Below are 16,576 nucleotides of genomic sequence, written 5' to 3' on the forward strand. Positions count from 1 at the left end.
GGGGTCCTGCAATGACCTCCGCCAATTCCTTTAGTTCTCTAGGGTGGATATCGTCCGAACCAGCTGACTTGAACATGTCCAGTCCCTCCAGAAGCTCCCTAACTAGTTCCTCAATAACCCTTGGCCTATGTGTGCCTCCCCTGGGGCCTGAGGGGGGCCCAGCAGGGGGGTGACTGTTCCGGTCCCTGCTAAGGAAGATGGAGGCAAAGAAATCATTAAATATGTTGGTTTTATTGTCTGGTGTGATGACCAAGTTTCCTAACGTGTCCTGCAGGGGCCCCACATTACCCGGAACCTTCTTTTTACCCCCTGTGTATTTAAAGAAGAACTTCTTATTGTCCTTAATCTGGGAAGCTAGTCCCAGTTCCATCTCTGCCTTGGCCTGCCTGCCTGCCCCCCTATATCCCCAAGCAACTGCAGTATAATCATCCCTGGTGATGTCCCCTCTTTTCCACTGGGTGTACGCCTCCCTTTTAGCTAGGAGACATTCCTGGATGTTTTTGGTGAGCCATGGGGGCTTGTGTGCCCTCCTGCTCCCTTTGATCCTTGTAGGGATTACCTCTCTTTGAGCTTGGAGGATCGTCTCCTTGAGGAGCAACCGCTCTCCTTGGACACCTGGCTCTCCTCCCCTCTGGGACCTCAGTGCATCCCTGACTAGTCTCCTTAGCTCGGTGAAGTTTGCCCTCCTGAAATCTGGGGTTGCTTCCTTGAGTTGGGCTTGGTGTATCCAGATCAGTCCCAGACCACCTCTACACAGGAATCTAGCATGCTATTTAGCTTTTGGGGTTTCCCACAGGTCTGGAAATTCGGCAGCAAGAGAGCAACAATTGCTGCCACTGCTCCTGTGCCATCAACTTTTCAAACCTGTGGGAAGTGCTGTGGGCTGGATAGCTTGGCTTTGTGGGGCAGGTCTAGGCCGTGGGTTGATTACCCCTGTTGTATTTAATTCCTCACTCCTACTCTTTTCACATTACTGTAAACAAGGATGATCACACATCCTGGTTTGGCCAGGACAGTCCTAAATTTTAGAGGCTTGTCTTGGCCAGCTGCTGAAAATTAAAATGAGGGTCTTGGGTGCAGGGTAAGAGGCCAGGAGGCAAAACAGCAGGTACTGTAAAAAAGGAAGCCCTAGTAGACAGCAAAGTTGCCCTAAAATAGGTTATCTGGATTAGTGGAATGACCATTAAAAAGGGGAGATGATTGTTAACACCTGTAAAGTGAAGAACAATGGGCCAAGGCTCTCTTAGCTTCCTAAATAGTAACAGCAGAGCTATCATGCTATCATGCAACAGAGCTGCTGATTTCAGAGTTGGGGGTGGGGGGATGGCTTTATTATATTTATTAAATTCACCACATACCATTTTTTTCATGAACATTTTGAAATCATTCAGTCTTCTTTTTGGATACAGCACACCAGGCATGTCAAAAGTGGCATGGAACTGGTCCACAGGCCAGATGACCAGCCAAATCAGGCCCACAAATCTCCCACCTCCACACCTGCATATGGCGCCCACTCTGGCTGGTCTAGGACATGAGCTGCATGTAGCACCTACTCCAGCTGCTTCAGTGCAGGCTCTGCATGCAGCCTGGGTCCCAGACCAGCTGAAGCAGGTGCTGGATCCAGCATGCAGGGAACCCAGAGGAGGAAGATCACAAAAGCTATACTATTTGCATCAGAACTGCCAAGATATCAAAAAGGTGTTTTCATGAACTAAGAAAATTCAGCTCTGCGATACATATGTAAAGGTTTTTTTTATTATTATTTTTTATTTCCTTGCAGTCTCCAAGGAATGCTTAGATTGAAATATTTCTAAAACGAAAATCTGAGTTTAAATTGGCACAAGACTCTACTGAAATATCTTAATAACTTGGACAAACCCAAGATGGTTGTCAACGTACCACGGTTGTTTTTAACTTGTACATTTAACAAGAATTGGTATAAGAAGCACTACTGTCAAATGTGAACACCAAACCTTTAGCTCCAACTGTCAGGGGAATGTATAGATAAACACAATTTATTGAATATTATTGCGTGCACAAAAATCTTATCACCAGAAAGGGGAGCTGTTAAATTTAGATTATAATTTTTGTTAACAATGTGACCAGCAAAATCATATTAAATTGGAGAGAAAATATAATAGGAAATATTAAAAATAAAATAATATTTCATGTTCTGTTTTGAATCTGGTTTAAATGATATATTTAAAAAGGCATCCTCTCTGCTCACTTGTAGGATTGAATAATGACAAGAGACTTAGGTATAAATAGTTGAATAAGGGAGAGTTAGAGCTGGCTGAAATTTTTCTGACTGAACATTTTTCCTTCGGGAAATGCCAGTTCATTGAAACCAAATATTTCAATGAGAATGAATCTATTTTGATAGACTTCCGTTTAGAAAAAACACAGCACTTTAAAGATGGAAGTTTCCACTGCAATATTTTCCGAATGTGATACCGTGACTTTTTTATGACAAAAATTTCAAACAATTTTTTAAAGTTTTTTTTTGGAAATTCAGACTGAATTCCAATTCAGTCTGTGATACTGATGTTCTTCAGCTTTTCTCATAAACTAAAAATCTGGCTCTCAAGCACTCTTATTAGAAGGTATGTCTAAGAAAGAGTGGTCAGTATTTATTCACTAATTGAAAACAACAGATACATATAATCAAGACCCAATACATCAGTCCTTTTTTTTTTCATCAGTGACCTTGAATACAAAAAAGGCATGGAGTTATTCCTGTTTTAGTTCTCATTGAAAACAGTAAATAATTGAAAAGAATTTATTCCAGGGAACAAAATACTAAATCTGCTGTAGTTGGTTAATATTAATTACCTGTCTACCAAAGAACTTTAAAACTTTTAATGTGAAATTCCACGTGGGGGATGAATTCCTGCATCCACAAGGAGTTTCACCCAATTCAGTGGGATTCCTTGCATAAACAGAATCCATCCAAATTGATCATGATGATTTTGTCTTCTAGCAAGGAGACACAGCTGCACAGCTCATCTTTGATCTAGACCTCCCCAGGGCTTGACAGTCTCCAGATCTGGCATTACTGATGAATTATTTTCTCTTCCTTCCCTTTGCTTTTCTTAATACATAATAAAGAAGGTCTCAGTTTGCTTGGCAATGAAAGGTCTGTGAAATATTACCAGGTGACTGTACAGTTTAACAAATCTTTAAACTATTTTTAATTAAAAGCAAGTACTATAAGTTGTGTGGAATGGCAATGTTAATGATGAACCTACCTAAATCTGTTAGAAGATAAGCAACTTTTTCATATACCTGAAATATAAATAAGAAATAACATAAACAAAATATTTTTATCATTCAATATCACATCCATTAAATAACACGCATAACATTAATGTTGAAGGGTGAACAAGTATTAAACTGGCTTGCCAAATAAAAATGAAAATACATTTTATCCAAGAGAATCCCCATAACCTATTTGCAATTTAGAACTCGCTTGGTGACTGGCTTTATAAGTCATAAAAAATTAATTTCCATAGTCTACCAAGAATTCAGTACATCTGTGTGAACACTTCTGACGTGCCCTAAGGACGCAAATAAGCATTTGCTGCACCCAGGCTTTACAGCTTACTTTAAGCTGCCTATAGCTAGACATGGTGCAAGTGTGTACCTCAGTCTGCTGCTCTCAGTACTAGCATGTACAGGCATTCACAACTTACTGATCTTAGTAACTCAGGGCTGGGGAAGGGTGAGTAGGTGTCTGTGGGGTCTGGCTGGTCTGCATGATGGAAAAAGAGGTTAGAGGGGCTAAACATAACCCAGCTGGGTGGGAGGAAGGGGACGGTGAGTGGGGTGGGATTCGTGCAGCCACAGAACTGAGGCAAGCAAGTGGGTATTCCCAGCCTTGGGACTGCAGTACAAGCATGTTCAAATATCTGCAAGATCAGGTTAAACTTTTCCTATATTGGGTTAACCCCACTAGACCTGTGAAGCAGCTAGTTATTTGATTTGGATTTGGATTTGGCTGATTTGGGGGACAGTGATTCTATTAGGTGATTAAAATCACTGTCCTGAATTAATTCAGCTGAATCTCTGAATCAAACAGGCCCTATCCACCACCCACTCTTCCAGCTCCACCAATGGCTGCCCTGCATGGCCCCAGTGTTCCAGCTCTTTAAAAAAAAATTTAAAAATGTGCCCCACACTCACCGGCTCCTGCCAGGTGTGGGGGGGAGGAATCCCTGATGCCCCCCACTGCCCCATGCTGCATGTGGGGAGTCTGCTACAAGCCCCCAGAAGCCCTGATGGCTGCTGCAGCATCTGGTGAGTGCAGGACTTTTTTTTTTAAAAAGCGCTGGGACGCTTGGGCTCAGGCAGGGCAGCCTTTCACGGGGCTGGGAGAGCAGGCAGAGGATTGGGGCTCATGGCAGGGCCCCATGCAGCACAGGGCAATGTGCGGCAGTGCTGATCACCCTCCCCCCAACCTGGCAGGGGCTGGTGAGTGCAGGGCTTCTTTTTTTTTTTAAGAGCTGGGATGCTGGGGTTGGGTGAGGCAGCCATTAATGGTGCTGGGAGAGTGGGTCAGGGGTACCCAGGGGAGCTGGGGGAGCAGGCAGGGGATGGGGCCTGGTGGTGTCCCTCCATGGTCCCCTCCCCCCCTCCAGTGGCCCTCCCTCCCTTGCCCCCTACTTATCAGCATGGAGTCTGAGTCCACCTCCCTTTAGTGGCAAGCAGGAACTGCCCAAATCTCTCCAAAGCTCTCTGAATTTTTTAAAAATCAATTCGGAGAGCTTCAAATCAATTAGGACCTTTTTATTTGTCTCCTGATTTGACTCATATTCAGAGATTCAGTTACTGAATCAGGCCGAATCTCCTCCAAATCAAATCAGCACCCAAAGCTTTGCACAGCCTTTCTCAATCTAAGTTAGAACACCTACTCAGGCAAACTAATTTACATCAGGCACGCTATTTTTTGCCTGATTTAACCCCTCTGAATTGGGGCACAATTGGATGTTTACTTTGACCTAACCCTGGTTAGGCCAATTGAATATAACGACTGGATGTACACTAAAGCTGCATTTTAATAGAGAAATGGTTAAAGTGAAACTATGTACCAGAATGTCTCAAGCAACTTAAATTACTGAAAACTAACATTATTGAGCTATAGATTAGCAAGAGAATCTAGATGTCATCATTAAGAACCCTTCACATTTGTAGGAGGTTTCAGAATTCTTAGCTTGGAAGAAAATATTCCATTTAGAGTGCAGAAAGTCACAGAAGAAAGTACAGAGTGATTTGTGAAATGTCTGCAATTTCCGGGAAACCACTATTATTAAGTCCCCCAATGGGCACATACTTTTTCTTCACAGTTCCCTATTGGCTGACAGTGATGCTGCTCTTTCAAACTGGATAGTAGTGAATTTTATCAATGGAAAAATAGTTCTCTGGCCACCATGACTATGAGTGGTGCTATTACACATTAGTAGCAAGGAATTACACACAGTGAAAAAAATTGGCAAAACCACACTGCCAAAGAACAAAAGGTATATCAAATCTACTCCTGTATATTACTGTAAGAAAAATAAACAAAAACAAGATACAGCCAATTTCCATCTAAAAGAATGGAGTGCATTTTAAAGAAAGAGTCCTTACAAATCAGCTATTTGGAATGGACCTGTTTTTCTGGTGTCAAATACTGAAATATGCTAAGTAAATACATTCTTAAAAGATAGTTTTAAAACTTACAACATTAAGTGACATGATGATCATAAAATTGATACAGACTCCAGTGCCAGATGTTGCAAATTGCCAGTACTTTTTGATGAAATACCACTGGAAAGATGCAAACTGTTCCATAGCTACCAGTCGATACACCACAACTGCGAACACTGCAGTGAGTACCAAAGAAATCTGCAGTGAGATAAAGGTACACCTAATTAGAATGAAAACAAAAACAAACTAAAAAAATTTACATTTTAATCAACTCCCAAAGAAAACTGACTTATTAGTGAAGACTTTAAGAAAAATCCAGTTTGTTTCAGAGAGCAGTTATATGTGAGAACTGGAATTCTGAACTGCTGAAATAATGTGCTGCACAGAACCGCCTCTCCCTATCCCCCCCCACAACAAAAACAAAAAACCCCCAAACCCCCAGGAACAAGCACTGGATTTGATCTTATTTCACTTATTATGCAGCTGTAGCTATTAATTCTAGTGGAAGTGCATATGATTTACATTGGGATGATACCAGAGTAAGGCCTAGAATGACTTTCCAATAGTATTAGATGCTACCATGAAGAATATTCCTGAGACAGACACCATCAGTCGACTAAGTTTATCAGGGAATGGTTGGAAAGGTTCTGGTTTTCCTGTGATGGGATTTACTCGCTCCACTTGGGAATATTTTGCTTCAAACTGTGGGCGCAGCTCTTCCTGCAATGACATATATTTGCTTCAGTTTATGTAGGAAAGCATCAGATGATAAGAAGGATTATGGTACATAATATTAACAATTTCCATTTCCATGACTCCTCTCTGCCCAAACTGCTTCATACCAAGTGTCAAATAATAACTGTCATCAAAGCTGTCCCTTGGAGACCTAAGTTATTAAATTAATCAACAGACCAGGAACTGAACTAACAGCAGTAGGACAAATTTTCCCCATAGCCACCTACCAAAGTGCTATAGAGATTGTAGGTCACCTGTTGAGTCAATCACAGGTTTCTTTGTGAGATGGTAAGATAATTTTAAATTGGCACCATTTGCAGTGGGCTTTCTGAGATACAGAATCTATTCATGAACAGCCAACAACTCATTTTTAACAGACTGCTGAAGAAAGAGGAAATAATGATGACTAGGTCTCTACTGATTTGGAACAAACTTGAATCACTAACCTAATGAAAATGGCTTAAAATTATACTTCACACAACTTCAGTTGTGATTTCTGGCAATTGGTAGTGTTGGTGACAGGACTGTTGAAGAATGTTCTGGCCCTTTAAGATTGGTTGAAGGTCTAGGCCAGTGGTTCTCAACATTTTCAGATTTGAGGCACCACTCATGAGACTTGAGAAACACCTCAGACAATGCCAGTTTTCATTCCTTTTTTGACTACAGAACAACAATAGAGCAATTCTTCCATTACAAAGGACGCAGAAAGACCACAAGTGTTCAGAGTGTTTTTGACACTATGGATACCTATTTGAAACATCTGAGTTTATCTTGTGAATCCTGCTTGCACACGTAACAGTGCAAATGTTGTGTGGAATCCTGCAGTGTCCTTGAAAGGATCTCAAGGCACTCCAGTTGACAATTGCTGGTCTAGGCTCTGGCCCTGTTGCAGAAAGGCTTGTTTTGGTTTCAGCCTGATTCTGATTCATTGAAGTTGAAGGCTGAGTAGGAACATAGGAAAGGAAAGGGGATGCTTGAGTAGGGCTAGACTATTGACTACTGCATACTGAAACACCCTGTTGCTCTGTCTCTAAAAGCCAAAGCACTTATAGGATTTTTCCAGAGGGACATAACATCAAGCTGGAACATCTTTCCAGAGGGACATAATGTCAAGTCTATAGGTCTCAAAAAGCTTTGGCTTCAGGTTGGATTGGAAATGAAGCCACGAGTGTAGCTTGAAGCCCTTTCAGAAAGGAAGTTCACTCTGTGGCAGAACCTTATATCATACTGCTAAATTTGAACAATTATTTATTTTTTTAGTCAAATATCATGCTTAAGTAAAAGCAGCACTGGACAAAGCATTGTCCACTGCAATAAAAAAAAAAAAAAAGGTTTGTCCAGAAGTGAGCTTTATTTGGATTTGGATTTATCTGTATCACCATTTGCAAATGCATTATTGACTTGCACCACTGGTGCTTTATATCAGATTTAGTATAAAGCACTATTGTATAATTTTATACTGAAAGCGCGCTGATGACAAAATTGGGATAACAAGATCACCATTTAGAAGACTTATTTGCCATACCTCTTCATCCTCCCAGTCTATGAGGTCCCAGTCATAAGTTAGCACAGCTCTTCTTCTCTTCCAAAACTCCAGAAAGACGGTAGCTGTGGAAACCATTAGCTATATTTTAATTATGTAAAAGAATAAAATCAGTAAATAAAAAACAAATGGGACATCACGATCACTTTTATCATTCTCGTTGGTCACATACGGACCATAACTAGCTGCAGAGGGAATGCATTGATATTAGAGTAGAACAACATTTAGCTGACTAAGAAACATATTTTTTGCCATCTGTTACATCTGAACAGAAAAAAAATACTACCTGACTTGAAGTGACACAAGCACTACATTCAGTCCATTGTTTTGATTAGAATTTTAATGAAAAAATAAGTGTTAAAATTGGTTTGAAAGAATATGCACAATCATATACAGAGATGTTGGTTACCATGAACATTTATCAGTGGAGAAACAAAATCTCTTTTCATTTAAATATGTCTGAATCAGGAGTAACTCTCTTTTCCTTGGTATACCAGCTTCAGTGATTTAAACTGATTAATTACACAATTTCTTCTGATTTATGCTGGTCTCTGAGTTGAAAATCATCTTATCATGCATTTAGTGAATGAGGATTTGCATATAAAATTAAGTAGGGGTTTCAGCTGGATGCATCCAAACTCTGCAGAATGCAATAGTGACCATGAGATACTGACTCTGTCCACTACTAGATAATTTCTTATTTCAGTAAAGATGACAGACTGAATTAAGCTATAATAAATAAGAAAGCGGGTGGAAATTTAAGGAGCAGGTGTATATGTTCTACCTGTGAGGCCCTATTAGGCTTCAGGAAACTAACTCTGCAGTAGGTTAGTACTTGTAAATGCAAGTACTGCACTATGGTGGCATTCTTTCGTGTGCAGCAACGCATGTGTAGACACTGATGTGGCTAGTTGTGGCACAAAAACGCTTCAGTGTCGGGGTTGCCTGCCAGCTAGTCCTGCACTGGAGCCCCATTATGCCCCAGCCAAACTGTCTACAGCACACTGACCTGGGTTGAAGCAACCCTGGCCTGGTAGGCTGAACCCTGTGCCAGCTGAAGCTGCTCCAACCTGGCTCAATATGCTACGTAAACATGGTGCCTGAGAGCAATAAACTTGGGTGTGATATTTCATAGATTTCATAGACATCAGGGCTGGAAGGGACCTCAGGAGATCATTGAGTCCAGCCCCCTGCCCAAAGGGCAGGAAGTCAGCTGGGGTCATAGGATCCCAGCAAGACAAGCATCCAATTTACTCTTGAAGGTGTTCAATGTAGGTGCTTGAACCACCTCTGCTGGCAGACTGTTCCAGACCTTGGGGGCTCGGACAGTAAAGAAATTCTTCCTTATGTCCAGCCTGAAATGGTCTTGCAGGAGTTTGTGACTGTTCGACTTCGTCATCCCTAGGGGCGCTCTGGTGAACAAACGTTCCCCCAGATCCTGGTGGTCACCCTTGATAAACTTATAGGTGGCCATCAGATCACCCCTGAGCCTACACTTTTCCAGGCTAAAGAGTCCCATGGCTCTCAGCCTATCATCGTAAGATCTGTTTTCCTGACCTCTGATCATGCGCGTGGCTCTCCTCTGGACTCTCTCAAGCTTCTCCACATCCCTTTTGAATTGTGGAGCCCAAAACTGGACGCAGTACTCCAGCTGCGGCCTCACCAAGGCCGAGTACAAGGGGAGAATGACGTCCTGGGATTTGCTTGAGAAGCATCTATGGATGCAAGCCAGCGTTTTGGTCGCTTTATTTGCCGCAGCATCGCATTGCAGGCTCATGTTCATCTTGTGGTTAATGATGACCCCCAAGTCTCTTTCTTCTGTACTGCTATCCAACGTAGCACTGCCGAGCCTATAAGGGTGCTACAGGTTTTTCCTCCCAAGGTGGAGAACCTTGCATTTTTTGGTGTTAAACACCATCAGGTTCTCGTCTGCCCATTTGCTGAGCTTGTCCAGGTCAGCCTGGATCACCCGCCTATCTTCTGGCGTGGATGCTTTGCCCCAAAGTTTGGTGTCATCGGTGAACTTGGCCAGTCTACTCCTTACTCCAATGTCCACATCATTAATGAAGATGTTGAACAGGACAGAGCCTTGAGGGACCCCACTGGTCACAGGGCACCACGATGAGTGACTGCCATCAATTACAACCCTCTGGGTCCGACCATGGAGCCAATTTCCCAGCCAGCGGATCGTGGTGGAGCCAAGGCCACAACTGGCCAGTTTGGCCAAGAGGTGATCACGGGATACCAGATCAAAAGCTTTTTTGAAGTCAAGATATATGACATCAATCTCTTCTTCCTCATCCAGGTGATAGGTCACCTGGTCATAGAAGGAAATGAGATTGGTCAAACAAGACCTACCCGCAACAAACCCGTGCTGGCTATCCCTTAGAATGTTAGCCTGGGCCAGTCCATCAAGGATGGCCTCCTTAATAAACTTTTCTAAAATCTTCCCTAGGATAGAAGTCAGGCTAATGGGCCTGTAGTTAGCCGGATCCACTCTCTTCCCTTTCTTGAGGATTGGCACCACATTGGCCTTTTTCCAGTCTTCAGGCACTACACCAGAGTGCCAGGAGTTTTCAAAGATCCATGCCAGGGGCTGGGCTATGACGCTCGCCAGCTCCTTGAGTACCCTGGGGTGCAGATTGTCAGGGCCGGCTGACTTGAAGGTATCCAGCTTCTCAAGATGTTCCTTCACAAGGTCAGCATTTATGGAGGGTAGGGGATCCCCATCACCCGGATCTCCCTGTCCCATAGCAGGCATGGGCGTCCCATGGGACTGATGAAAGACTGACTGATGCTCCGGAATTTATTGTTTGCATTAATTTCATGGGTAGACCACCTACAATGTATTATTTTTAAATACATTACTTCTTTGGTATTGCTTATATGGAACTTATTCTTTATCTTACCCCCATAGAAAATACACCAAATCAGCTTTCATGCCATACTGTCAGGTGTTGCCCTAAACTCCATAAAATACACGCACACAAATCCTCTCACTCAAGCATGTTTGAGCTTTCTACTCAAATTGATTGTGATTAATAAGGGGCATAGGTGCTATTAACATAATCACTGCATATGGATGCAAGCTAGATCACTATAACATGGATGCAAGCTAAACTATAGAATGGCCTGTGCTACTCCATGCACTAGGGAATACAAGACCTGCTTTCTCCATTTTTCTTACAGGAAATAAAGGGGAAATATGATGTCCTCTGTAAGCATATTGCAGCATTTCCTCATTTCCTAAAGTTGCCTGGCAGATATTCCCAGAATTCCCTCTCCTAGAATTCCCATGATGCATTGTGACAGCATATGGTTATTTCTAAATGTCATTAACATACCCATACTTACCCTTGGTAAGTTTTTAAATGTTTTCAAACTAATAGTATGAATGCCATGAGTGGCTTGAATGGCCTAATTTTCAGAAATAGAATTACAAGTAGCTAAAAATCTCATTGAAATCTATTTCATTCTGAAAGGGAGATGTTAGTGGGGATTTTGCCATTGACATTAATGGCAGCAGCATCAGATCCTGAATTAGAAGAAAAAGAGAGGAAATGTGACTGAATTGGAAGACCCCAGCTCTTTGGGGGTAGGTAACATTTTAGTCAGAATGCTTACCACTTCCCTAAAATAAGATTCAAGATTTTTGGACAGCTTGAAGAACAATTAGAGAGGCAACATTTTAGGGTTCAGACAAACATACCTTTCACCATTTCAAAAAGGGTATGAGGCACTTCCACAAGAACTGGGAGCACACAAACTGTTATGCCTGTATCATGCTATAGCAACACACATTAGCTATATCACAGTAACTTTGTTCTGAATTAAACAGGTTCAAAGGTGAATAGTTTGACCACATTTGTATAGCTACAGGTTCACATAGGTACAATATCTGCATTGTAGCAGTTTATATTGGTATACTTTGATGCTGATAAAATTATTACATTTGTCTATATTCTTACATTTTATCTCATCTTTCATCTCCATGGGCATCTGTACACACCACAGGGTTTAATCCTTATTAAATTCAATAGGTTTATAAAATTTTAACTTGTTTATTTTGGGACGATGCATCAGAGTTTCCATGTACTAGGTTTTCAAACGGATTAAGCTTTGGAGTATTGCACCGGTGTTTGTACACACTTGGTTTTTGAATGAATTAAGCCCAGTCCCCAGCCACAGGGGAACAGGATAGTTCAGCACTGCACCCCCGGCCCAGAGCCCCACAACCCATGCTGTGCCATGCAGCTGTGGGAGCACAGAGCTGGCACATGCCACAAGAAAGAAGAAAAAAGGCGGAAGCAATTTGAAAGAAGAAGCCATTCAAAGGGGTGGATGAGCTACAAAAATGTTGCATCACCATCTGGTAGACAAAGAGTCTCATTACACATCTTTAAGTGTCTTTGTGTTTGCATACAACGAATCCATGAACATGACACTAATTTGCAGTGAACCAAACTAAACTACACCCGAGGAGTTTTACTTTAATACACCAGAAAGGTTTTTAAAACATCTGCAAAACCCACCTGTGCAAACAGTCATCCTGTTGCAGCCCAAGAAAGGGCAAAAATTGTGGCATGTACAAAGGCCCCACCTTACTAAAAAAATAGTACTTTTTATATTCCTTTTTCCAGTTTAGCCTGTGGCCGTAAAGTACATCTGAATTTCACATCCAAGAACTTAGTGCACTGTTAACTTCATGTATTACATATCATTTTGGCATAGACCACCTATTACACATTCTGGGCCATGTGGATGGCTTTATGTCTCTCTCAATGATCCTGCTGATAATGCATCTAATGAGTCTTATACAATGCTTAATCATTCAGAAGAAGACTAGGATGGTTGCTGGGGGTGTCTGAACAGGAAAGATTGATTTAATAGACAGGTTAGCAATTCTGTTTTGATGTAAGCTTATATGTAGTGAAAGGTTGTTGCTGGTGTAGGGAAAAAATGGAGAATGACTCACCTTGAATGTTGTGTATTGAACTGGGGTTCAATACACAACATGAAAAAGGGTAAGAGAGAAAAAAAAGATTTTGCTATTAGTAGCTCTGGTTTAATACAATTATAACCAGAGTGCAGTGCCTTTTAATGAATAGTATTTTCAAAAAGGATTAGGTAAGTTACAAGCTATGCCCACGGATGTTTCATGGAATTTGGGCTCTTGAGCCAGTTGGGACTTTTGGAAAATTCCAGTCAGTGACTTATTTAGATTACTCCACGAATATCCATTAAAAATGGATTCTCAGGCAATACCCCCAGGTGGTAAAGACAACCTGTATAAAAAAACAACAAAGCAAGTTGGTTGCTATTGTGTATTACTACCCCACTCTCTTTGAAAAGAAGTAAGAATTCTATACTAATGAGCCCCATATATGACCAGTTCAAAGCTGTACTGTATTTAAAATTTCCTTTCAGAGCATCAGTTTACTGATAACCACAGACTCCAATAAAACAAAGCAGCTCTTGGGGTTTGAGTCTGCTGCCCTTCCTGTCATAAATGACAACTTCACACTACACAATTCTACTGATTTCACCTCGGTCCAGGAACAGGTGCCTAATCTGGCCCTTGATTTCTAATAAACTTCTAATAGCTGTTCTTCTGCTGTTCAACTATACCAACCACTTTCTGTTTGTGAGAATGAGAAAGATGCTCTCCTTTTGGACCAAGTCCTCATGCAGTATCCTAATCCCAGAACAGCTTCTCTTCTGATGCTGTTCAAAAGGTACTGCTAGGTACCTGGAGGATTCAGACTGTAGTTTGAGAATTAGCATACTAATCTCTCAAGAATTGCATGCTATTACAACTGTGAGTACAGTATTATTTTTCCCCTATATATTTCATATATTCTATTCACCTGATACCTTGATGGCCTACTCTAGCTAAACAGCTGGTTAACAATCAGTTGAGAGAACTAGTGTAGTAAGTGTGGCAGCTGAGAGTTGTGTCTGCTTGGTAAAGGTGCTTGTTGACTGCCCTGTGATGGTTGGACCAGGTGTTTCTTGTTGTTTGTTCATGCATTGTAAAATGTATGTTACAACTAAAAGTTTAGTTAAAAGTTTAAAAAACTAGGTTAAGGCCTTGTAAGCAGTGATGCAGCTAAAATTGACCTTATAAGGAAAACACAGAGGCTTGTACTGCTATTGGTTAGTCAAATAAGAAACGTTCTTGGTGTAAGGTTCTGAGTGTCTGTTAGCTCAAAAAGCTATAAATTTGCTAGCACATCTGAGAATCAGCAGAAGGAAGATGCAGCTTTGTTAAGAAAGCTTTGAAGACTGGCTGTTGACCTGGGTTCGGTAGGCCAGCGGATCTTGAAAAATGCGAGGGCCGAAAACCAGGGTCCTTCCCAGTACCCCCCTAGACAGTGCAGATCAAAGACGGCTGACTTCGCTGAACTTTAAGAGACTTGTTGTATGCCAGGCATCAGAGGGGACCAATAAGTTGCTGGCATGAAATATTGTTGTCTGTTAATGTTGTCTTGTTATACTATGTGTAGTTGTGTGTTTATTAAATCAATAAACCTTTCTTATCTTTGTATTCCTGACCACTCACTCTTTCAATCCCAAACCTTCCTGCTAGCAGCTAAGACAGTAAGTAGGCTAATTTTATCTTTTGAAAATCACTATTGTAGTCACTGAAGGGCTTTGTGTCCCTTCTCTGCATGCTCATACCTCAAGAATGTTAATTCTTTAGCAGCAGAATCTCTAAATGGAACTGTTCATAAAAAAATAAAAAATAAATTCTAGATCCACAAACAATTAAAGTCAATTTTGCTGTAGGGGAGCTGTAGTATATATATATAATTTACTCCTTAGTGAAATAATAGTTTTATGTCCTAGGATTACTTACAACATACTCTAAAGAAGCTGGAAATATTTCCTGATATCTATAATAAATGGTTAAATTGTGATCATGCCTTAATAGATCTACAGCTGGTTTCCTTCCTCCCACTCTCCTTCTCCCTCCAGCAGCATTCCACTGGTGCTGCTTTAGCGGTGATAACAATGGTAAAAGTACCAGCATTGACTGGCTGCTCATGATTTATGCCAGCATTTTTCAACTGGTGAGTCATAAGAATATATGCAAGGGTAACAAACAAACTTTAAAAATGGATTCTCCTTTAAAGGAAAAAAATGTGGAAAACCATGGCTTTTTGCTTGCAGGCTAGCAAAGTTCCAGGCTGCAAGGGCCTGCTTGGGACCTCCCCACCCCTCACAATGGGGGTTTGAGTGCTGGGGGCAGTGGGTCGGGAGTGAGGGGTAGTGGGTCGGGGCTGGCCATTGATGTTTACAAATGGGTCCTGGTACAAAAAAGATTGAGAACCACTGTTTTGAGACAACTACTTCTGATCAGAGGCAGTCTAGATGACATGGTGTTTAAAACAGTGGCTATATGCTAGAGATTTGTCTACATTACCTATTTTAGAGGTCCCAACATTGCTACTACTAGTAGCAGTTGTAGTGACAGGAAATGTTGTGAAAATAATGCACTGATCCTGTAATAAACCCTGCTTAGGCAGACCATACAACAGAGAGGAGAGTGTTGCCTAATGGAGGGATTCTAAACCAGGCCACCAAAAGATGTAAGGAGATAAGTGAGGTATGAAGAGATAAGCATAGCCTAAGAGGTTTGTCTCTGCCTGGGTAGAGTCTCACACCCACTGCCTGAACCCTCTGCGTGGTAAGTATTGTGATATATAAATTAGTTTTTGAAATTGGGTGTCACTCAATTCAGAAAACCTATGGAGGGCTGCCTTGAGTCCAGTGAGGGGAGCTTGAAATCCAAAAACATTTAGAACCAATGGCCTAATGCATGTTTCCATAATCCAGAGTCTATCTGTAAGGGTATGTGTAGAAGTTACATTTAGATGGACCTAACTAGGGTTAGGTTGATCTGAATGCCCAACCAGGGAGACATCTGGGGAGGTTAAATCAGGCCAAAAATGGCAGGTTTGATATAAATTATTTCACCTGAAGAAGGTCAACTAACTTAGATTAGAAATGGGTTAGCTGGATGTAGTGAATGTCTGCACATGTCTGGAATGCAGCTGCTTGCCCCAGCCCTGGGGCTGCACTCTTCTTTTCTACCTTCCTTACCCTGACCAGGCTACTTTTAGACCCCTGATCCCCAGCCACTGCCAGACAACCTTCCCTGGGAACCCAGCAGCCCCCACTGCAGGCCTACCCTTTGGACCTGCCAACCCTGCCCCCCAACCACCACTACCGGTTACTTATACCAGATTCCCAAGGTACCTTCCAGCACCAGAAAGTGTCTACACATGCTACTCCTGATCTATGATCAAAAGGCTTAAAGTAAGCTGCATGATTGTAGACCTGGTACAGTGAACAATTTAAGCACATACTGGAAGTGGCTTAAATTTACTAAAGATACAGTCTATCATTAATATCCCAGTAACGATGCTGCAGCAGTTGTACTTAATTCTTTCAAAAAATCAAGTTTTAATGGAGAAAAACGTCATGATATTCAACTTATGGAATAATTTGAGACTACTGGAATACCTCTGAGTCCCTCTCCAATACATACTATAGAATAAATAAAAACAGCAGATTCCTAAAAACTTCTGTAGATTAAAAGTTGTGTGG

The 16,576-nt window shown here is 41.6% G+C and overlaps 1 protein-coding gene across 3 annotated transcripts in view; it reads right to left on the minus strand.

Annotated features, from left to right (window-relative positions):
• The window catches only part of ANO3 (anoctamin 3), a 293,639-nt gene that overhangs the window by 21,524 nt on the left and 255,539 nt on the right, over positions 1-16,576 (minus strand). For all 3 annotated transcript variants that reach the window (XM_090032834.1, XM_090032833.1, XM_090032832.1), the window contains 4 exons: positions 7,946-8,028; positions 6,265-6,405; positions 5,719-5,883; positions 3,249-3,285 (listed from right to left, as the gene is read on the minus strand). In XM_090032834.1, the coding sequence (XP_089888960.1) occupies positions 3,249-3,285; positions 5,719-5,883; positions 6,265-6,405; positions 7,946-8,028 (426 nt within the window). The remainder of the gene's footprint in view (positions 1-3,248; positions 3,286-5,718; positions 5,884-6,264; positions 6,406-7,945; positions 8,029-16,576) is intronic.

This window comes from Crocodylus siamensis, chromosome 2, assembly GCF_052110815.1.
Source record: "Crocodylus siamensis isolate JL-2025a chromosome 2, ASM5211081v1, whole genome shotgun sequence".
NCBI lineage: Eukaryota > Metazoa > Chordata > Crocodylia > Crocodylidae > Crocodylus > Crocodylus siamensis.